Raw genomic sequence first — 23,517 nt, 5'->3', positions numbered from 1 at the left:
TGCTGCCTGGTTTGGTAGAATGTTTAATCTTTGTCAGGACATAAATAGAAACTCAATTCGCCGTATAGCGGCATCGTACTTGCTCGTGACGGATTCATCTGAGCCGAATATGGCGATTAAAACAGCGACGTAAGTTTCTATCTTGTCAATTACAATATATAAGCAAGGAAAAGTATTTTTCACTCTTTCGTTTCGTATGTTTTCCGCTTGTCATATTCGTCTTGTTCTATAACCTGAATTTAGCAGTTTCATGGCTTTTGATGTCTTTTTCGATGCCTTTGCAAATAGATGCGCCTACTGCCACTGCTGACAGTGCTGCTGAGCATGAGGATGGGCCAGGGGCACAAGCTAAAACAGCCGCCAAACATAATATTCATTTTCGCCGACGAAATTGTAAGTATATCACACTGAAACGCGCCATTAATTACCAGAATTAAATCCGACAGCTTGTGTGTTGGATCAGTTTCTCCAGCTTTAGGTACCTGTTGCGTCTGATGCTTAGTAAAGATTAGGCGGAAGCCGTACGTGGTGAGGGGAAAGCGGCCGGTATCGTCTAATAGTTGTGTAGGAAGCCGAGCGACACATGAGGATAGGTATGGGTTGAAGATTCTCGAGCGCTAAGGGCTTGTTTGGGTTTCGTAGTAGTGTGAAGTTAACATGTCGCCACTATGAGGGTTATGTTGCTTTTTTCCAGTGCTAATTCTAGCAGACCAGGTGGCAATCGAAATGCTCGTCATGCAGATTTTGAAGTAGATTGCATGTGATTCCGCCGTGCCACGGCCCCGGGTTGCGTGTTAACCTTCCGACCGCTTTCAAGAGTTCCTCGAATGTGTATGGCTTGTAAAAGTTTGAGTTAGAAGAATATTCCTAATCAGGGTGAGAAGTAGACTGCGGAGAAGGCATAGAGATCAAAAGCATCTTTGGTAGAAGGAAAGCAGCTGGTCCTGGGGTTTAGAGCTACTGTGTATGATGCGTGCGATGTGTTGAGTAGTAGCGATTTTGGATGGGGCTTTGCCCAACACGACCTAAAAAACTTTCTAAGCCTTCCTGTTGGTCAGATGCCCGTTTAGTTGGTAGCAAAACCTGCGACAGTTTAGGTTTCAGAGATACTGGGTGCGAGTGAGGGCCTCCTTCACTGATTTGGCGATGCGTCGTTTGAGTTAGTTATTAGGCTTCACGTAACTCCATCAATTCAGTGCACCTCGGCAGGCTATTTACAGATAGTCAAGTGGAGTATCGGCGGCCGGGAGATCATGTAGAGTGTGGTATTCTTTCTGTACATGTGTTGTATGGCGGAAAATGTTTTCGTGAGGCAGGACCTCGTAGCCAATGACGAGGTCCTCGCCGTAAAGAAAATGGCACAAATTTTGGCTTAGAACGTATCGCGAAGTTGCAATGAAGCAGATACACTTATTTTTGTGTGAGAATAATGAAATTATATGTTGTCAATTTGGTTCAAGATTTACTAATTTACCTTATTCTTGCCAATTCCTATAGAGAGATGCCTGCACATCTGTCTAAAACATGGTGAAGCCGCGCTCTGAGCCGCAAGTCTCAAATGCAACTAAAATGCGAAAGTGTTAGCGTTCAAGGTAAAACGTGCCCCACGAAACACTTCTTCCAGAGACCAGAGCGGCGAGAGCTAACTAAAGTGAATACAGGGGAACTATTTTGTCCGTTCAAATTAACGCCACGTTGTTTAGTAGGTTGATACAGCTTTGCAAATGGTGCCAGAAATCCGCACCAAATAAACGCTGACAAAGGTTTTCGGCTGCAAATGTGGTCAATGCCCTACAAAATTCGTGTTCAAGTGTAATGTCCGCTTGCATAACTAATTTGCTTTAGTAATGGTTCTCGTACGCATGTAGACGGCCACCTGACAGTGGGAACAAATACATTTAGAAGTTAGAAATGAGAAAAATTAAAAAGAGACAAATCAATAAATTCTATCGAATTCCTTTAATATTGCTTCATGCTCTACCGACACCTCAGCAGACGGTAGCAAATGCGAGTAGTGTCGGGACATTGTTATGGCTAATACAAATGGTACTAAAACAGCCACCGCGGCAAGTAGAAGAAATAGTAATTTTGGTTCACGTGAGATTTTAAATCACGTAACGAGAGCAGAGATCAAGCGACTTATCTTGATCAAGCGATCAAGAGCAACCTGCCCCCGTGCCAGACCAGAACAAAAATTCAACGTGCATGCCCGGCCCCGTATGGGATGGCGCGACTGCTCGTGTCTGTAACAGGTGCACACGGGAAGAGCTCCGACAGTGGATAAGCTGCCCGTGAATAGGGGCCAGTCGTCGGGCGTAAGTATTTAGCGTGATCAGACCAAGAAACAACCCTGAAAAGGAGACGTAAACGGAATTTAGAAGTACACAGTTGTTTGATGGATGGAACGCTTTTGCACTCACAGCACCTTCATGCACCAAATTCATTGGAAAATTTTTCAACAGTTCTGGTATGATTTTATCAGATTTTTTTTTTTTGCCTGAGTACGCCAACTTTCCTCTCCGATTTCATCATCACTCCATGTACAGGAACATTTAGAGGTAAACCCATCACTTGAGCGGGGGCCTCATTGCTTCGCCGCGCCCCCTATAAAGGCGGATAGCAATCAACGAGTGGCGTACTGGGGCTGGGTGCGCAGGTCTGCTGGCGTGTGTAACTAGGCGTGACATTTTCCAAAAGTCAAATCTTGGCGGTAAAATGGCGCTGGTGACATTGCCGGTCCCCACTGTCAGCAGCGAAGGTATCCGCCTGCTATTTTTTTGTTATAGGAACTTGCGTGCTATTGGGAGTGAGCGTCACCGCAGGCTGCACTGCAAAATTCGTCAGGGAAACGTGACGTACATAGTCACAGCTCAATATACCAGTCTAAGTATGGGGTAATGTTCATACTTGTCAACATTGTTGAAGAAGAACAAGACATTACGCAAATATACGACAACAAAGAAATAATACAGAAGTGATATTTGCAGTGTTGTTTTGTAAAATCACACATGCTTGATTTTTGCGAAATTCAATACTTCATCTACCGCAGAAAAAAAATTCACTTCGCCATCGCCTGCTGTCGTCTGCCTGACGACAGCTTAGGGATACCCTCATGTGCCATCTGCTTCACTCGGGCTCGCTTTTGAGCGCTATTTCTTTGAGCTCAGACGCTCAGTCGCTGCTCGTTCGTTTTACGTCCGGAGAACGTTTTATCTAGGAAAAACTTCAGATCGGATAAAAATGATCAAGGCTTGATTCAAAACAGTTCTTCATATGCTACCACTGAGAGGCAAACATTGTTGGCCTAACAAAATCCCTTGCGAAGACAATCTCTTGAAAGCGCCCACAGTTTGACCTTTTTATTGCTACAAATATTCATGGCATTCTGTTGTCCATCAGCAATGCTTAAAAAAAGAAATGATTTGAGCTCGCAATAATCGACCTACCAGGAAGTGCAAGACCAACACCAATTCATCGCCCTCCTTTTGTAGGATTTCTCCTCAATGCCATAAGGTATTACCCTCGATGTTTCCTTATCGGCGTTCCTTGGAGGCACCGCAATACAGTTCGGCCAGCGCTCACGTACTATGTTTACTTCTCCGCGCACCTGTACAATCATTGCAACGCGGCTCAAGATGCTCTACAGATTTTCGAGCACGTTTTGTAGTGCTGCTGTTCTGTTTCGTCCTCTGTAAACACCACTGCGTACCTTTTTATTCCGCCCTCATTGCTCAGACATTTGGCGCGAGTGTGCGCATTTTTGTCCGATTCTATATCATTAGGATGACAAGATTGTCAAGACACATCGTAGCCACCCACTTTTTACTTTCTCCTAACGAAGCGCAGAACAGAAGAACTTCTTCGGAGCGTACAATGTTTTCCCGTATACATTATAAGCTGTTTTTCTTGCTATGTTTTTTTTAAACAGTATACTTTTTTACCAAAATAATGCATACACGGAACCCCAACGCCTCAATAATGGCGTAAGCAGAAGCGGATATGATTACTCATTTATAATACAAAACGAAACTCACTAGCGTCTTTTGAAAAGTTGTAGCTGTGTTAATCAATGCCTTTTTTTAACGAAGATATCAAATATTTGTCTGACGAAATCCTGGAAGAAAAATGTTACACGCAGCAAACTCGCAAGCTTTGTTCCAAAAAAATGTTACATCTGGTCGAACTGTTCTTGCCCACAACAATGAATGATGTATTCGTGACAACTTTGCAGGGCTGGGACGATGTCAGCTTCCATGGCTCGGCTCAAATACCAACTCCAAATCTCGATGCCTTAGCAGCGGACGGTATCATACTCCACAATTACTACGTGCAGCCACAATGCACACCATCGCGGTCAGCATTAATGACCGGGCTATACCCCATCCACACTGGCGAGTGCTTTCTCAATTTATACATGCTTTCGGTGTGGAAAAATGCACGCATTCGAACGAGAAACGACTGAAAGTTAAATGCTGCTTTATAATATTGCCAAGTATATTTCCATTGTAATATTGGTATGAGGCGGCTAACATTTCTTAGTCAACATCTAATCAAAACCGAGTGCTGCGACGGCCTGAGAGCTAATAACGAGCTAGTAACAATTTGAAAAATGTTTCTCTCTGTGATGTTGTTTGATATGATTTTTGGGTTCGTGAGTGGTCTGAAGAAGGGTCAGTAGGAGCCTCTAACAGCCTAACCCTTACAAAAATGGTTATTGAGATTGAATTAAAAGTCAATTGACTTTACTCAGTACAATGTGTTGACAGTCAATCGACTTTGAATAGAAATTTTGTATTGAGTTCTCGTTGAAAATTGGCCGCCGTGTTTCAATTGAAACTCAACGCTGTGTTTCAATTGAAAGTCTATTGACTATAGTCAACACGTCTGTCGATTTCCCATTGACTTTCTGTTGAATCTCAATACACTTTTCCTGTTGAGTTCCTGTTGTGATGTATCAATTGAAAGTCTATTGAGAAAAGTCGGTGGAGTTCCAGTTGAGTCTGTGTTGACTATCTATTGATTCTCCTGTTGAGTTCCTGTTGAGAAATGTCAAATGAAAACCTATTGAGCATATTCAAGACAGCCCGTTTGATTTCATTTCAGTCTTTTATCAAGTTATTTCGACAATTGCCTCGTAAAGTTCAGTTGACTGTACTAAATATATAGTGAGTCTGCTTCAATAATGCAAAAAATCAAGGTGTGTATTGAGCAGGTGAAATAGTGAGGTGTTTCATGGCAACGCTTGCTTTATTGCTCACGAAAGCAGCACGGGAGGACTGGAGCCTTGCAGGGTCCACTTGGCTACTTGACTGTGTAGCCTGCAAAATACAACAAGAAACAGACTTGTTTGTTTCCACCACTATAGTACGAAATGATTGCGTCCCTTCTTATTAAGCATGCTGGTCTAAGTAGCTTGCTATTTTATATGTTAGATGGTTTGTATTTTTGGAAAGCAAGGCAAGGAGACAGCAGCTCACCAAATGTATAAGCTTGTCTCAGGTTTTAATGCATCGAGGCAAGCTGACCACATCAATTAATTCTACATTGGGTAGGGAGTGGAACGCCTTTACTTGAATGCCTTCCGCATTAAAGCACCTGAAATCTAGAGGAACGACTATGTCCGCACGAAGCCACAAAATCACCCGCATGGGCTAGTTATCGTGTCTTCCACATCTTTGAGGCCCAAAAGAAATCCGCTTAGGCCTATCAAGACTGGGTGAGCCACTACCAAACCTGTCCAAAAGCATACCTGTCAACCTGTGGATTTTGCTTCGTGAAATTTCAATGCTGGAAATGTCAAAACAAAATTAGATAACTGTCAACTTGCATGAGCTGGTTTACAAAATTGTAGCCTTGATTAAAAAAAACTAGTGTCAGATGATACTGTAAACTACTACAAGTTACTACAACAGGCAATCATTGCAAATGGCTTTACGAAAGAATGAGCGCCTAATACGTTGTGCTTACCGACTAGTGGAAAAAAATTACATGAACCGTGAGAGAAAAAAAACTTGCCAGAAAGAACGCGACAGAAAACAATACTTAAGTTGAATTTCGCAGTCTTTCACACTCTTGTAACGCTGAAGTATTGTGTGTGCCTTGCAGTACGTATACCAAAAAAGTAGCACTAAACAGCAGCTTGAAGGGATCATATGAGATATGGGTATATCCACATTTTTGCCTTAATCGTAACAATGCCAGAGGAGTGCCCCAGTATAAAAAGGTCGTGATGCCAGTTTACACACAACGAGAACACGAAACAGTTTTGTTTGGTGAGAGGAAAAAACAGCAGAGTTGCTAAATGAGAAAAAATGTAAAAGCGTTTTTTCCCCTTTGCTTGGCGAGATTTTCTATACAGCAGCAGCACTAAAACAGTACAGTGATACCGTGCCGACCAATCATTTGGGTAATTCCTAGAGGCAGAACATTTGTCACAACAGATCGACTAAGCCCTCGCGCAATGCCGGTGTAGCATCAGTCAGTGGCACGTCTGATGCCTCGATAAGCCAAAATGTTATTCAGTGATTTTGCTATTACTCACACCACATTCCGCCCAACTTATTCAAAACTGGTCCGAGAAAGGCAATCAGCAGGTTGTGATTATAAGCAATGGCAAATTTCAATTTATGCTAGCATGTCGAGCAAGTGCTTAGTGAAAACCGGTATTCCTCAGTTTGAAAGTTTGACGTCTGTACATGTTCTAGCACAAGCTGCCTAGCACCCGAGACAAAAAATGGCAAATGAGAAATTTCCAGAAAGATACGTAGAGAGAATTGGCACTTTGTGGTTTTAGGGTGTCAAGGTAATGCATCAGAGTTGTGTAAAGATTCTTTGGGTTCAAACCCTAGGTTCTGCGGATACACAGTCTCTATTTTCCAAAAGTAATAAATTAATTTGTTATATTCTTGGGCATTATTTCTTTAGCTGAAATGAAGTACGTTTTAGGCCACGTTTGTCACCTGAGTCAGTGCTCTGCACTCAGGGAACGCTCTTTCTCCAAACAATCGTTCAAATTAGGAAGCAAATATATTGCCGGCAGCCAGCACTTTAGCTTGTAAGTATATTTTACCGCCATGTCTCCTAACTGGTTGAACACACTATACTGTTTGTGACTGGTAGATCTGCCTCTCAGCCTAGCGCTGTCAGGTGTGTTTGCATAGCGCAGTATTCGTGCGTCTGTTATTGATCCAACAGGCACTTGTTCGATTCGACCTCCATTTTTTTTTCATTTTCGGTAACTTCGTTTGTCAAACATTTTATTTACCTTAATCATGGTGTTCTTTGTTTTTTATGACACTTCGTACCAGGCAATACAGGGCTGCTGCTCCATTCTGTAGCGGCACTGCGTCTGTAATTTTATTCATTCGTCACTTGCCTTCAAAGGTTTTGTCACACCTTTAGCTTAAGATACAGACAAATATAGTACACGCGAAAGCAATACAGCAGCGCGGAAGACAGTAAACTACCGATTGATGTCAAAATGTGTGCCGGTAAAATACCCAATCCAATTTGTTACACTTACGTACAGTATTTTTGAAAAGCTGAAGTGAAATCGTACCCTTTACGTCGATATCGAGACGGCATGCATAAAAACACTGTTTATATGGGCACCGGTCACTGCTCAGAGGGCGCGACGAATAAGTACAGCCAGCGTCGCCCAGCGGAAGCTTGAGAAAGCTTTGGGTCGGTGAGAGCCAGACGGCGGCCGCGCGTTTGTATGTTCGACACCTCTTGGTTTGTTTTTGCAATTCTGCAATTGCTTTTAAAGCTGTTTCTTTGCTTGAAAACTGTTCCGGTGAATAGTTTCCCCATGTCCCAAGTGCTTCTGTGTGGTTTCCGCGCAATTACGGGGCTGGACTACTAGTTTCGGCCTCACGTGCGCGAGAAGGGAGAAATTGTACGTTGCCGGGCACGCGTACGCCGTGCAACGAATTGACGGGACATACATTGTTGCGAAATGCCATTCTCAGCAAGGGAAGCGTATCTACATCGCTCCTCTCCAGGCCAGTACCAATTTTTTCATGCAGCACGGCCTAATAAAGTCACTCTAGCGTATACAACGGCGCTCTACGACAGAGCTTGTTTGTGTTGTTTTCTCTGTTCGCGCGCCACCACACTACAGTTACTTTGTCTGTGGCCCTTCTTCATCTCGGCTGGTGTTGTCACTCAATAACAACGCATTTTAAACGTTATTAGCGGATGACAAGTAACCAAAACCCAGATCCACCCAGTGTGAAATCTGCTGATACAGCGCATCTAGCTGCGGGTTGTCTACGAAGATTACGTTTAGTTTCGGCTTCTTTCTTGCGAGTAATATTAGAGACTTCTTAGCGGCTAATTGTGATACAATTTGTTCGGGCCGTTCAGAGTTCTCCATAAAAGTATTTCCTCCTTTTCCGCCTCCTCTGGTTAAAAGATAATAACCTCAACTTTCAGAGTACGGAAAACGCATTAAAGGAGTCAAATAATGCTGCGAATGCCACCTTGTTTATGATATACAGTCAAACCCGGATATATCGAACTCGCAAAAAACGGTCATTAGTTCGATATATCGTATAATTCGATATATAATGTTTAAAGAATTTGACAATGCACAGAACGTACCTCATCACTAACTGTTGTTTACTTGCAAGATACATGCTCCGCGGGCACACTAGCGCGAGAAATAGTCTCCGATCTTCTTTTGCTTCATCATTTTCGAAGCATTGTTGAGCACACACTTTTCAACATTGTCAAGTGACTCGAAACAGCTGAGCCCACAGCCTTCTATTGCCGCGCAGTGGCGGCGAAGAACGCTCAGCGCGTGAAGAGCATCGGAACATGGGGGCGGGGCGGAACTCGTCGAGTCCTCACAGTTGAACACAGATGAACAAGGCGTACCGATGCGTCGTCAACCGCGAAAACACGAAAAGGGAAGCATGCGTAGAAGCGAGGGGAGAGAGAGCCCGCCGCGCGAGACTGGCGAGACAGCGGGAGAGTGTGGTCCAACCACTATTTCCAGGGGGTGGCTGTCAGAGCGAGCGAGAGCGCGAGCGCTTGGGCTAAGTGACTTTTCAAACTGGGGGAGGAGGCGTAGGCAGCTCGCCCAGCTGCCGCGCGGGAAAGCCAACTTCGGGGGCAATCTTGCGCTGCCGAAGTTCGATATATAGGTTGCGGCTGCCTTTTTTGTTCGATGTAGCCGTACTTTTTGCTATATATTCTCCCGGTAACATTATAGTGCACAATAATTGTTCGATATATGGGATAATTCGATGTAAACGGGTTCGATATAGTCGGGTTTGACTATTGCCACGCTCTCACGTGGAGTGCGTGGCCGAACTGTGTACACTTCGAGGAACAAAGTAGAGAAGTAGGCGGGATGCGTCTTGACAATGCTTTTGGCACCACCCGCGAAGTGCTGTGAGTATATTCTTGTGCCGCCTTTTGGCGTCCATTCGGTGCCGTGAATGTCGCCAAAAAAAGGTTACTGCTGATAAAATAATAGCGGCGGAAACCTTAATACCTTGTGTTATGCAAAAACAAATATCGCGGTCGGCCATGTGTATGAAACACTGGAAGAAAACGTTTTAGTTTTACGGTCCTTGGCGACTGCTCTGGACATAAACGGTAATCGTACTCGCAGTTTTACTCCTTGCAATGAAAAAAAAAATGCCATGGCTTTCTTACTTGCTTGACTTCGTACTGCAGAAATCCATTTCTTGCGACGCTCTTTCTCCCACGGCTGCCCGGGAAACCTGTACAAAACGATGCCAGCCTGCCCTTCGCATTTGTGGCAGTCCTTTACGCAGCAGTAGCGGCGCTGCCAAATTCTTTCGTGCTAGGTTTTGATCCTTTCGGACACTGCAACTTGTCATTATAACTATGTCTCTAAAAATTTATGCCACACAGCATCGAACCGCACGCAGCGCGTGTTTTCACGTGCGCTGAGCGGCCGGTCGCGACATCCACCGACCCAAAGTTGCTAAGCGGCGGCGAGAGGCGGCGCTGCAGTCGCGGTCAAACTTCAGTGTCCGGTGCCTATAGCGACAAATAACCAAGTCGTGAGTATAACCATTCAGGTAGGTCTGCGCAACGTTAGTCATGATGAAATGTACAGGAGCTCTCGGAAAGAATGAACTTACCTTATAACAACGTCGCTCCCAGCGGGGCCCTTCCAGCGTGGTGAATTTGACGGATTCCAAAGCGTGGCTAACAGGGATGGTAACACCTCACTTCGCAAGCTTCTTCACCGTACGATCACAGCGCACAAACACGTCACGACACACAAAGGATGTTCACCGGCGGTAGAAGAGCGCATACGATGGCTTTTCCTTCAATAAATTCGATGTATCGCCAGCTGCACTGCAATGTCTGACCTTCGATGCTGGTTGAAAAGATTCGCACACGGCACATAAATCGCCAACAACACGACCTAAGTCGTAAATTTGCACAGAACAGTGAGAACGACCACGCCGCGCTGCTGCCCGCACATCCGGGATTGCGAACAAAGACTTTGGCTTGGTGTCAAGTCGGTTTGCGATGGCTATGCCACAGCTACGTGAAAACTGAGCGTGAAAACATTGACACGAGATATCAAAAAAACCTACGGCGGCTTGTGAGTCCTATGTTGATATTTACAATAATTTTTATAGAATTATTACCAACCCCTCTAGCAGCGGTAATATTATATTGCAGATAACCGAACTCCGCCGAGGTCGCGATGTTGGTTGTCAGCGCCACTGGGGGCAGTGGCAACGCCGCGTACTAGACATTCGTGACAGCGCGGACACTGTAGCTAGCGTGGGAGGGTGCCAGAGGAACCAAAAGAACTGGTTATCGCCGGGTGTGGATGTTGATGGCACGTCTACTGTGTCCGGGCGCCCGTTTGGGCGAACTGCTGCAGGAGAGAGGACGGAAGAATTCTAGAAAGTCCAATCCTTCAAAACAGCTTCAGGGTTCTTGATCTGCTTGCGGGCGCAGGATAGTTGCGAGGCGCTTGTGTTTGAGAAACGTAGTCCGCGGACGTGTTGACATCTTTAAAAGACATCCTTTCGTTAGCGAGAGAGCGGTTCGGAGTGTAACAAGCGGCACGCCAGCCCACAAATTTGTTCGGTTTCTTTTTTTTTTCTGGTGGCGTGAAGCAGTGTCAGGCTCGTTCTTTCTTTTTGTGACCCTGTGCAGTAAAGATGAGTTGTTAATCAGCGCTTCAATTTGTCTTTCTTCATTTTTTTTCTTCGTTTGTTCGTTCAGTTCGTGTGAGCGGCGGCGCCTTGGACTGGCGTACGGAGTTCTTTTGCAGTGAAAGAACTGTTTTCACCTGTTTTAATAGAGCGTAGATGCGCGTTTGCTCCTTGTGGGATTCTCTGCATTCCACATTGCTGTTCTACTGTTGTTATCATAGACAGTTCACGGTATCCTCAAAGAAAGTTATGTATGACGGGGAATAGAACTCGCGTCCTTGGGCTCAGACCACGGCGGGGTGTGCGAGTGATAACTGGAGTAATGAAGTGCACCAGTGAACGACGATGAAGCCAAGCCTGCGTTCGCTTGATTTGAAGGCTTGTTTTGAAAGTTCGCTGTGTACAAAAATTTAATTGTTCTTTTTTCGAAGTGTAGGGATTTACACCAAAGTTTTGCTGTTTTTTTTCTGAGTATTTATACGCACAATTTTGTCACTAGAATATTTTTGTGCGTTTGGGTTTGTGAGATAAGTATTCATTTCTACAAAACAGCGCTGTTAGTATCGTGCCTCCACAGAAAAACACTGAATCATCGCACTAGGATGCGATGTCACATATGCCGTTTGTAGATGTAGCAGATGAAATCGCGTTTGAAATGTACCTCCTCCCAACCTCCCCTCCCCGGAACACAAGGTACCACAGCATTGTATGTGGGAAAAGAGGCAGGGGGAGTGACGACTTTTTTTTTGTCCCCAGAAGTTAGACCCGAAATGTGTAGCCTCCGCCGCCCCCCCCCCCCCCCCCCTTTCGCCTTTCCGTTTTTTCCCGGCCGAGATATGCATGCTTCATGATTCCGCTCCAACTTTCCCGGAAGACTGGCTTCGAATATGTCCACTGCCGCTGAAGCGGAAGCTTAGCAGTAGTGGAGATTGGCCACCCATTATGTCAATGCGTGCTAAGGTATAAAGAAGGAAATTAGCTGCTATAGCAAGGAAACGATTCCGCGGGAGTCACGTGCCAGAAAAGATGAGTCACTAGAGTTTTGTCAATGTTTATTTCCTCCATTGTTTTGTGCAAAGCATGTTGCGGCAGTATTTGAAGAAATGCAGTAAAAAATGGTCCAATATAATTTATTTCCCCACTTAGCAGGTATAATTATTATTTGTGCGAAGATGCTGCTGGTAAAGGCTACTGGCCTAAGGAGTTTTATCAGCTTTGAAAATTAAGCTCGAACCATAAAACATGGACAAAAAAGAAGGACACTGGTATAATTTTCAACAACGTATGTTCACCAACTAGCTCGACTCTCAATTTTACTTGTTTTTTGTCAGTAGAAACTCTATTGAGTTTCAATTAAACGAAGTCATTTGATATTCTGTTAAGTTTTGTCTATTGAAACCTTGTTGACTTTTTATTGACTGCACTCAGTAGAACTGTCAATGTAGAATAAAAAAAACATAAAAGTAACCTAGTAGTCTTAATTATGTAGACACAGTGGGCAGCGCTGAAAAAAATAGCCATTCAAAGTGTACGTTTCAGCCTGATGAGTTTTGTCAATTGGCTCTCCAAAGAGTTTCAATAGACTGGTGTCAGTTGGTTTTGTATTGCGTTTTCTCAATACAAATCCTTTTGAGTTTCTACTGACACATCTCAATAGCCAATTGAGTTTGAATTAGGTTTCTGTTGACTCAAATAAAACTCAACTGAAACTGAATTGAAACTCAAAATCCATTTTTGTAAGGGAACAATCATGAACAAGGCAGACGAAAAAGTCATGAGTAATGAAATCTGCATAAGTGCACGTTCTTCACCAGTTGATTGCTAATCTAGTTTAAGCACAATCACAACTGTCATCGTAAAGAACTACAGGTGCTCGCAATCTTCCAATAATTGGGTATGCAGCAAATACTACAGCATGGCCGAATATTCAAGAAGTAGTGGTGTGTAATTTTACACAAATATACATATTGCAAAATAAAAGTAGCTCTTTCAAGCAAAAAACCTACCATTTCCTTTTATGTTCATTAAAGTGCGCTAACAATGAGTATTTACACTGAATAAATCGATATGCCTAACTGCAAAGAATAGACCGTACTCATTAGCGTGTCTTGGTTTACAGTTATATTATGGCGAAACTTTTCAATCTTCAAAAGGCTGCAATGAACCCAGCGCACTCTTAAGACCATATCTGCAGCGCTTTTACGTATTTTAATAGGCGAATGAACGAATTAGAGTTGGTTGTATAATGCATGCAATGATTAAGTTATAAACGCAATGTGAGAGAACCAAGGGCACGTATCGTTAAAGATGTAAAAACAATTGCACCAACACGCAAATCTTGGCATAACGCTAACATGGAGGCAGAATAAATCTGTATCGTTCATATCTATTTATTTGCCTTTATTGCCTATTTTTGTGGTCCAGGTACCCAACACTTCGTAATTAAGCCGGCCGAGCCCTGGGGCCTTCCGCTAGAGCACAAGATTATGCCACAGTACCTGAAGGACCTGGGCTACGAGACACACATCGTAGGAAAGGTTAGTGGCATTCTCTAGAACCATCATAGTTCTTTCTGAGCATTGAGTCATGTGGGGTTTACAGTCCTATTTGTTAACTAACTGAATATTAGGCCAAAGAAATGCCAGATGGGCTTGTTGGTATACATTTGTGATTGGACCTGCCGCACCTGCTGGGTGTACAAGCCGGGGTGGACATAGGCTTTGCTGAGCAAACAGTCAGGTCATTCAGAGTAACGAATGCGTTGGCTATTTTGAATCAAGTTGGCCTAAAAAATTGTCCAAGCATTTGATTGAACAAAAAGTATGTGCTCCGGTAGACCACACAAGAGCAGCCGCCCTTCCAGACGAGCTCGTCTTTTAGGCTTATGACCAGAGTAGAGGAGCAATCGGAAAACAAGGAAGCAGGACACAGCATTTGGGAAACGAACGAGAGGAACCGGCAAGGTAGCGGTCATACCGTATTTGCATAACATTTCACATGGATAATGAAAGGCGCGCCATAATATAAAGTGCATTTGGTGATGTCGGCTAAAACTAATCCGCATGGGAAAAATTTGGGCAGCCGTGCAGAGGCATTACAAAACAATGACGCAAACAAAGGGGGCTGTGACATTAAACACAGCATGAAGTAGTTTGTATATTGCATAAAAGACGTTGTCTAGAAGATCCCATTCACATGTGGGAAACAGTACATAGGCCAGACGTGTAGATGCGTGAACATTGGCGTTACCGAACCTCACAGTTTTTTTTAAAGGGGCACTGTATTCGTATCTTGGATTGCACTGCAAAATGTGCACGTATTCCTCTGTGTGTTAACCCACAGTGGCTTGCACGGTCATCACTGATAGGCTTACAAAGCGGTCCGCAAAAAGATCACGGATGCCTTTCAAGTTAGGAAGCGAGGCACCAGGTGTGTCAGCCAGCCATGTGTTCAGTCATCCGATGTCGGGTTCGCATTTCTGGAAGGGGTTTGTTCGTGTTTCTTTGTTTTTCTTGGTTTTTACTACGCGTGTTTTGTGATAATTTTCTTCTACCTGCCATTCATGTTTTAGCCATGCGATAATACCAATGTTTCAGAAGGTTTCGAGACCATCAATGGTTTTGGTGATGAGGCCCATACTTGCTCTGTGGACATATATGTTCAATTTTAAAAATAAAATTCTGTTCCTAGTACCGCTTAGTGTTGGGTTTTTTGCTTTCGTCCGAAACTGCTCTGCAGGCGACTAAATAAAGTTGCTCTCTCTCTCTCTCTTGCTTTGCCTTTATTTTTGAGTAGCGTTGGCCAAATCATGAACGTATAATACTCCTTTCTCTCCCGTAGTGAGGGTACTGCATGTAAAACTGCAGTAAAAAAGAACAGTCCTGAAGTTCGTCCCATCTCGGTTGAGTGGTAATCGTACGATAGAAGAGTTAGACCGTATGGCACTCCTTTTGGGTATTGCTTTTTTATTGCAGACTATTTATGTTATCGTTTTGTTGCACTCGCGACATCTGACAAAACGTATGCATGCATTCTTCTAAACGGGGTGTTTGCGTAGCGACGTTCCGTTTAAGATAAAGTCATCTACTTCCTCTACTCAAACAACGCCACTCATATGGGTTGCTCTGAGCATATTTTTCTGGCAACTGCAAAACTATTCCTAGGTTCGACCCCGCAGCCTAACAGTAGCATAACGGGTTTTGCATCAAACGAGTTTGGTTTGGAACTCAGCGCAGCCGCAGTTTTTTCTTATGTTCTGTAGATCCTACCGTAAAAAGTTTTTTAACTGTCATGTAACACCCTTTTTGTACATTATGGTGGTTTGGTATGTCTACGACGGTTCAGGAACGCTCCCCGTCATATCTGTATGGTTTATTGCCGTTCGGCATCGCACTGATACTTGCGGCGTGTATCTATCTCAGAAGAGAATATCTCGTTTCGTAATTGAACTCCTTAGCTAAAGATACAGAGGATAGTTTTTAATATTTTAACCTGGGTTCGTCATAGAATCATTGAACAATTTCGAAGATCATAGGAGCCTAAAACAGTTCTCTTCCTTGCCCTGTATGCAGTCCTATTTCACTCTGTTTTAGTGAAGATTTTCTGACAATTTATGCTTTCAGTGGCACCTCGGTTCCCATAGTAAGCAGTACACGCCAACCTATCGAGGTTTTGATACGTTCTACGGCTTCTACAGCGGTGAAGAGGACTACTACAACCACACTAACAGATGGGTATAGTAATCTTTTGATCAAGCACTTCACACTTTGGGGAACACATACGGATAGAGACCAATGCGGGCAGTAACGTGTGAATAGCAGATGCCCCGAAGCACGCTTTAGTTTCATTACATTTGTGAATACACATTCAAAAATACAAAATCAATATTTTCAGTGGAAAGGAAACGCAAAATGTTGCACGTGATATTAGGAACATACAGATATAGTGATGATGATGATTTGTAGCTGAACATTCGTTCATGCACCTTTGCCTCACGCGTATATTTGCAAAAAATTATTTCACCAGTTTTCACGATTCCTCTAAAACATTTGTTTCTGGGTTCCTACTTACGCGTAGTCCCCCATTGTCCTCCCGTATGGGTCCTAGTATTGCCAGTAGATGGGAGTATCTGAACGCTTGCAAATCCACTCTAACCTAATACATTACGAAAATATATCAAACTCAAAGCAATGACCAAGGCCTCTTAGCAGACAATTGTGATGCCATTATTTTAGGGGAATCCTCTACAAAGCAACCTTACATAACTGTTTGCGGCACAGAATTCGTTTGCAGTGCCTTTGCGGTAAGGTGTTGTTGCACATTAGCCGGAAATATGCACTTAAAGTATTTCTGTATACACTTTGAAAGCGAAGCTGCATTGGGGTATATTAAGAAAGAGTAAAACAAATTCAGTGATAGTCACAACTGTCTCTCTTTCTTGCCCTAAGTTTCGCTTTTAAGAGCATGCACCAATGCCTTCGGGAGGAACACGTTCTTTACAAGATGATTAGGAACCGGCGGCGCAGTACATCCAATCGTCCACCAGATATCACAAACCCCTGTAAGCTCCGGAAGCACTATCTCGCAGCTGATGACCAATATTTTCTGCCGCTTGCGACCGTCCCGGCCAGGCATCATGGTGTTAAGTGTGCGGCCGGCTGTACCATATACATACTTTATCGTTGTTTCCCATGCGCTCTCTCCAATGACTTTATTAATTCATTGAGACCTTCAGTTGTATATGTAAACACCATTCAGATTATATTTTTGCAATAAATGGATCTCCATATTTGTATTCTTATCTCCGGACTACAAAGAAACGAAGACACTGTTACTACTAAAGTGTACGTTGATACAGCCTGTATTCTGTGCAAAACCACGGTTTAATTTAGGTGCAGAGCAGCAGTAATCAAAAAATTAAATTTTTCTCTTGGATTAAGCAAACCATTACGTACACGTTTTGTCCTCCAGGCGGTCTAAAAAACGCAAGAGTCAGTGCTTGCAATATTGAAAGTTCTACAGGGCAGGACGTTTGAATATAAGCATGTTTTTCTGGAGACAAATATGTGTTATTCTTTCCAACTCTTCAGTTTTACTTGTCTCTAAACTAACCTATTCGTTGTAAAAGCGAAATAAGACCATTTTTGGGGCCCGGAATTTTATATATAGATTTATCTCGAGTTGTTTTATGATGGTTGGGATAAATGGCTTTATTATAATGCCAGTTTCATACCCTTTTCTGAATTGCCATAGATGAACGTGCAATAACCCCTTTGTCCTTCTTTTTCTGGTTCTCCTCCTCGGATGTAAACAGGAGGGCCATTTTGGCCTAGACTTTTGGTATAACACAGATGCCCTTTGGAATGAAACTGGCCACTACTCCACAACGTTGTACACCGAACGAGCTAGAAGAATAATCAAAAACCGGAAGAAAAATAAGGTACTAAGACAGAATTTTTTTGAGTCTGCCATATTCCGTAATACCTTGCCCACCTACTCGATCGTTGAAGCGGCTTCTGTAGAATTCGGTAATACCGTCATTCTGATGATAACATTTCCAAAATGCTGTGTCATAGGGAAGAACTATAAAATATTCGAATGTTTCTTTAAATTCAATGATTACCGCAAAGTAAATTTGTAACCTTGTCTCTTCAAGTCGGGTAATCTGCAGGGAATTACACGGATATTCGCGGGAGATTTACGACTGCGTTTTAAGAAACTAATTTTGTATCTGTGTGGGAATTTACCCTGCGAAATTGGGGTTGGGAGCAGGAGTTGTGAGTTTCAGCAATAGCGCCATTTTTTGGTTTATTTGGCGTCTGTGCTCCCATTTAATTTTTAGCAGATGGACTCGAGCAGCGCACGACAGGAGTACCGCAGTGGACTACAGTAGGCTGACGATGATGAAGATGATAGCTGCTTTGCAGGTGTAAATTAGTTGCAAAAATGTGTATTTGAAACAAGTGACTTGTCCATAAGCTAATGTACGTCTGAACACTTAAGTGGCAATTCTGAAGGGGCTGTCAAATTTCTTGTCACACTTCCTAAGCAATTAAACATGTGTAAAGATGAAGAATTTCTTGGAACTCTCTTTTGTACTTTTTCGCGTAGTAAGACCTATTTTTAAATATTTTGTTACGCATATATACGACCTATGCTTTTGAATATAAAAAAAACTACTTTACCCTGCTTCACTGTTGTCTCGTTTGCTGCTACTAATCATAGGCATTTACATTTAGAACACACATCTAACATATCTTTTGAATGAAGAATGGGTCGTTAGGCTGCATCAAGTTCGCACCCTGTCGTGCGCTAAGTGCACTGCTAACTCTCTAACTGCGGATGCTTCCCTTCGCACTCGCAGACGAGAATAAAGTCGGAAACATTCGATTGGTTCACAATTCCTAATATAAATACACGCCAGGGAAACCACGTGATCATTACCTCACCAATCGCAAGAAATAACCAAGTCCAAACACATCCAATAAAACAAAATGAAAATATGGCATACGATTTGAATGAAAATAAAGTAGTTAATCGACCAGATTTAGGGGAAATCCCCAAGGTGGAGTAAGGTTCTGTGAAAGAAAGTTGGACATCCACCTAAATGCAGCCATTCGGCTACACCTGTCCTTCACTTAACACCTGTCCTTCACTTCGAGTTGTTGATCAATTCGCTTTCGCGTTACTAACGACTAGCCATCTGGTTACCTCAGTTTGTAGAGCGACTGCTCCGGTTAAGCAGTGGTTCTGGGTTCGAATCCTGGACCAGGACGAATTTTCCTTCAACTGCGAAGTTTCTGAGAAAGCTGTATAGCTTTCCTTTGTAGCCGAATGGCTGCATTTAGGTGGATGTCAAACTTTCCTTCACAGAAAATAAAGTAACTAGAAATTCCGGATTTAACTCAAAGAGATTTCTTGTGCCCCAACGTATTATGTCCTGCTGATTTTATTTTACGTGTCTGCGAAATATTTTGTATTTACCCTTCATCAAATGTAGAACTTGTTGCTCTCCAGAATGCGTTTTCATTAGTGCATTCAGTATACAATGTGTAAACTCCTATAGGCAAGTATGCGTGTAAGTACGCACAGACATGTAAATGCACGTGCAGCTATTTCTGTGCATTGAGAAACTTATGCACATCTCTGAGAATGTAGATGTATGTATTGTGCATATATGTGCGTAGTGCATGTATGTGTAGGAGTATGCTCTCGTACCTGTAGGTTGCTGAATATTTTACCCACTTGTGTGTACCCACGAATAGCTTGTATTTAGGCTTCGGCTACTTGCCGAACACTTTTTTTGACCGTTTTTCAGTCAATCAAACGAACAAGCAGCACTTGTGACCACAGTTCATTGCCCCAGTTTAAAACTTGGGTTTTTGAAACAAACATGGTATGCTTCAGAAATAAAATAAAGGAAAACAAATAAGTACATTGAAAAGACGCACCCCAATACTTTTCAGGGTAGGCAAGCCAACCCTGACCTTCAGAACTTTCTATGTCAGTGCAATGTGAAACTTGCAACGAAGAATGTCTTTCACAGGTATACCGGCAACAAAAAATTCAGCTGTATTAGCAAATAGATTTTGCTTTGCTGCGTATGGCAACTGCTGAGCAAGTTAAGTGACGCAGAATGTGTAGGGGATCTATACCGCCCCTAAAGCATCAAAAAACAAATCTTAGTATGCGCCACAAAGCTCAGGCATTCTTTTACATTTATTAGCCAGCATAATGTAATATTGTAATGAATAGAAGGCTTAATAATGTAAAAAGTTGGTGATAATATAAACTGCCACGAAATCAAAATTACTTAACATGTTTGTTCTAGTGCTTTATAATATCATCTGATAAGCTAAATTCTGGCATAGAATTCAAATGTAGTGCTTCTTATAGACAAAATGTTAACTTTGCATAAACCATTTTCCGTTTTGAAGCTCTGTAAGCAGTAAGTTCAGATATAAAATTACTACATAGTTTTAGGTTCCTTTATTCTTTGTGTTTTTACTTTTTTCGTTTTTTCTTGTATATTTATTACCTGTCTCTCGTTTATCTATCCTCTCTATCTGCCCGTCATACCCTTCCCTTACCAGCAGGCGTTCTGTTGTCCACCCATAGGTGTGACAAATTTAGCTGGCCGGTGGTCTTTCCTTTAATAATTTAGTGCAATAATTGCATTCATTCATTTCGGACTATATCGGTTGTGGCTGCCATTTCTCGCTAAGCGTGTAAATTCCGCATTGCTCTATGTCTACAAATATACCGTCAACATCGTTCACCATTTAGCAGTGCTCATAACATGAACACTCTTGGTCTGCAGACTCGTGAATAAATCCAAGTTGCCTCGTGGTCTGTGCAAGGTATAAAGGTATAATAAACAGCCTGTCAGTGTTTTAATAGTACGCAGAATTTCATAAACAGGCTTGGAAACATAACCCCTTCGTATGAGCTTGAGATGCAAAAGTACTAACTGATCGAAAAAACGTAAACCTTTCGATAGTTCAAATTATTTTTTGATTCCTCGTCACTAAATGTGTGCACATTTATTTTCCTTCAGCCTCTGTTCCTTTATTTTAGTCACCAGGCGACTCACGGTGGTGTAGACGTTAAATTTGCTGCTCCAGCCGAGAATATCAAGAAGTTCTTGTACATTGGAGAAGAGGCGCGCACAATGTACGCTGGTAAGTCCAGCCGCGATCGGGTTATAAACTTCACAAGCGGTAACATAACAATGGTTTATTAACAAAGCACCGCGTCACGTTTAATTTATAGTCACTGGTGATTCAGCTGCACACTCTTCGTTGGTACGAGCAGTTATATTTTATGGAAGACGTTTTTTTAAAAATATGTCATTGATCTCATCAGAGTTGCAAAAACAAAGGTACACAAACTTGAGAACATCGGCTCGCCGCCTCTCACACCTGCATTATAAGGCACCAAGCTCAACGCCGCTAACGAAAGCGCTGGGGAAGGCTCCATAAGGCTGAACGAGTGCTCGAGCAAAACATCTTAGACATTACGCTTCAGTTCTCACGCGGTGTGTGCTACCGTCTGCAGTAGTTATGTTTGTCCACCCAGGATTGATTTTTTCTAATCACCCAGTAATCCCTTATCCCCAATCAAACAACTAAAAAACAATAATTTTGTTTCTCAATTTACTAGTTCGAGTATAGTGCCCGCCAATATTCGTATAATCGTCTGAGGTAACGCCGCGTTTATTTTTAGGTTCATTTTTTTGTAGCAAAACACTCCACTCGGAAACGCGGGTAGATATTGCATCACGCCATTGTTCACTCTACGTTTACTACACGCAACATCAGACAAGTTTCATGAAAGAACCAGCTTTTATGGATGAGAACATTATAAGGATGAGTAAAGTTGGGAAAAAACATTTTGACACCCATCTCGTTGGTGGAAGCCGGGCAAATTGAAACAACGACTTGCTATCGTCGGGCAAATCGATGTGCTTCTTCGCTTGTAGCTTCTTTCGTCCTGCGCCGTCGTCGTAAGGCTTCGTATAGTGCAGCGGTCTACGTCTTTGACTTGTTTGAGAGTGCTGCTGGTCATACACTCTTCCGAGCGGAAGCGATAAGATTGACTTGGGCTTGGCGCAGGTGATTGGCACCCTTGTCTGTAAACTTTTTTTGCAACCGTTTACTTTTGGTCAATAAACTTAAACTTGACTTGATACCAATAGCTCAGAAAGAATACTCACCGAGTTCTCTTACATATCTGCAACCGGGAATGCCTGAATAGAACCCTCGGAGTCATTCCCACCATTTACACCCATGGCCTCCGACGCGCGAGGGAAAGATGCGAGTAAAAGAAAAATAGGAAGAAAAAGACATCACCTTGTGTAACTGCTGCTTCTTGTCTTACAGAGTAACCTCTGATGAAAGAGCCGAGTCGTGTTCGGAAAGTTGAAACGGCTTTAAACAGAGCCTTTATTTGGTGTTTTTTCACCTTCCTAATGATCGCTTGAAGACATGAAGTTTAGTGGCATTTGAACATACTATAAAACATTGCGGAAACAGCATAAAAACTTTCTCTTCGAACTAACAATGGTTCTGACAACTGCTTTACTTTCAAGTGCTATTGTCATCAAGGCGTAGCCGCAGTGAAGTTTGTACTATTTCGTATGCATTCCTGTTGAGTCAACGAGCTCTATTCTTTAATATCACTGCAAGTGGAAACTGGATCGTTGTGCTCGGAGAGCGCGGCTATATCGCGTTTGGGTGGTATTCCATCGGGACCCACATTTTTTGTGCTTATACAGAGAATTTCATGAGGCGAACGGTTACTACTCATAGATTTTCCTATTAAGGTGTGCGTATTTTTATTTCCTGGTTATAGCACTAATGGACACCCTGGACGAGTCTGTTGGCGTGGTGATGGAAACACTGTACGAAGAAAACATGCTTGAGAACTCAATTGTGGTGTTCTGCAGTGACAATGGCGGCACGCCATTTGGCCCTCACTCAACCCGGAGCTACAACTGGCCGCTGCGGGGTGCCAAATTTGCCCTATGGGAAGGCAGCACGCGGGTGCCAGCTTTCCTGTGGTCCCCGCTCCTTGCCAAGAAGCGTCGAGTGTACAAGGAGCTGATGCACATTACAGATTGGCTCCCGACACTTTACAGTGCAGCTGGTGAGTTTAATTGATACTTCATGGGGAGTCGCGAGGCCCTTTTGATTCGGGGAAAAATTAATTAAACCACTTTACCCGGGCAAAATGCGTAATTGGCTGAACAACTACCTGATCTCATTATCCCGAAGAAAACTCGGCACAAAAATACTCGCGCGCCGCTTCGGAACAGTGGCTGAAGATATAGGCGATACACTGACTGTTGCCATTTCCATGAGGAAGGCATCTGGCTGCAAGATAATGTAATTGAGATGAAGCAAAGGAGGAAGTAACAAATGACACCAGCATGGAAAACCACGCCCAACGGTGCTGGCGCAAGTCATCAAAGGCCCACAACACCCCTGTGCTAGTTTAAGTATGTTTTGAAAGAAAAAATTGCGGCAGCCATTTACATCTGCTCACGTGCTCTAAATACAAAATCTTAATCGCAATTAGAGTTGCCCGATTCAGCCGTGACCCTCCCACAACTGTTGCCATCTTCGCTCTCCGGTCCCCTGAGAGGGTATGTAGGAAACGTGGGTGGTAATGTTGAAGCGGCAGCCAACTGCAAATTGAAGAGACTACTGCACACTTCGCAGTTCCGATTGCAGCTTCTTCAAGAAGAGCCAGGCACCTGAGAGCATAAGTAACAAGAGCAAAGACTATTACCAACTCCGTACTCAGCAATTAAAAACTGCGTTATTGTTGTTTTATTAAAACCTCGCATGACTACGAA

The 23,517-nt window shown here is 43.1% G+C and overlaps 1 protein-coding gene across 1 annotated transcript in view; it reads left to right on the top strand.

Annotated features, from left to right (window-relative positions):
• The first annotated feature begins 294 nt into the window (after positions 1–294).
• The window catches only part of LOC144147161 (arylsulfatase I-like), a 39,549-nt gene continuing 16,326 nt past the window's right edge, over positions 295–23,517 (top strand). Inside the window, exons 1-7 of the mRNA XM_077679231.1 lie at positions 295–393; positions 4,232–4,391; positions 13,584–13,696; positions 15,782–15,892; positions 17,473–17,598; positions 20,716–20,839; positions 22,512–22,805. Of these exons, the coding sequence (XP_077535357.1) occupies positions 325–393; positions 4,232–4,391; positions 13,584–13,696; positions 15,782–15,892; positions 17,473–17,598; positions 20,716–20,839; positions 22,512–22,805 (997 nt within the window). The 5' untranslated portion in view covers positions 295–324. The remainder of the gene's footprint in view (positions 394–4,231; positions 4,392–13,583; positions 13,697–15,781; positions 15,893–17,472; positions 17,599–20,715; positions 20,840–22,511; positions 22,806–23,517) is intronic.

The sequence above is a fragment of the Haemaphysalis longicornis genome, unplaced genomic scaffold, assembly GCF_048455015.1.
Source record: "Haemaphysalis longicornis isolate Haplotype H1 unplaced genomic scaffold, Haemaphysalis longicornis Haplotype H1 scaffold_7, whole genome shotgun sequence".
Lineage (NCBI taxonomy): Eukaryota > Metazoa > Arthropoda > Arachnida > Ixodida > Ixodidae > Haemaphysalis > Haemaphysalis longicornis.
This window is presented reverse-complemented; position numbering and strand designations above follow the sequence as displayed.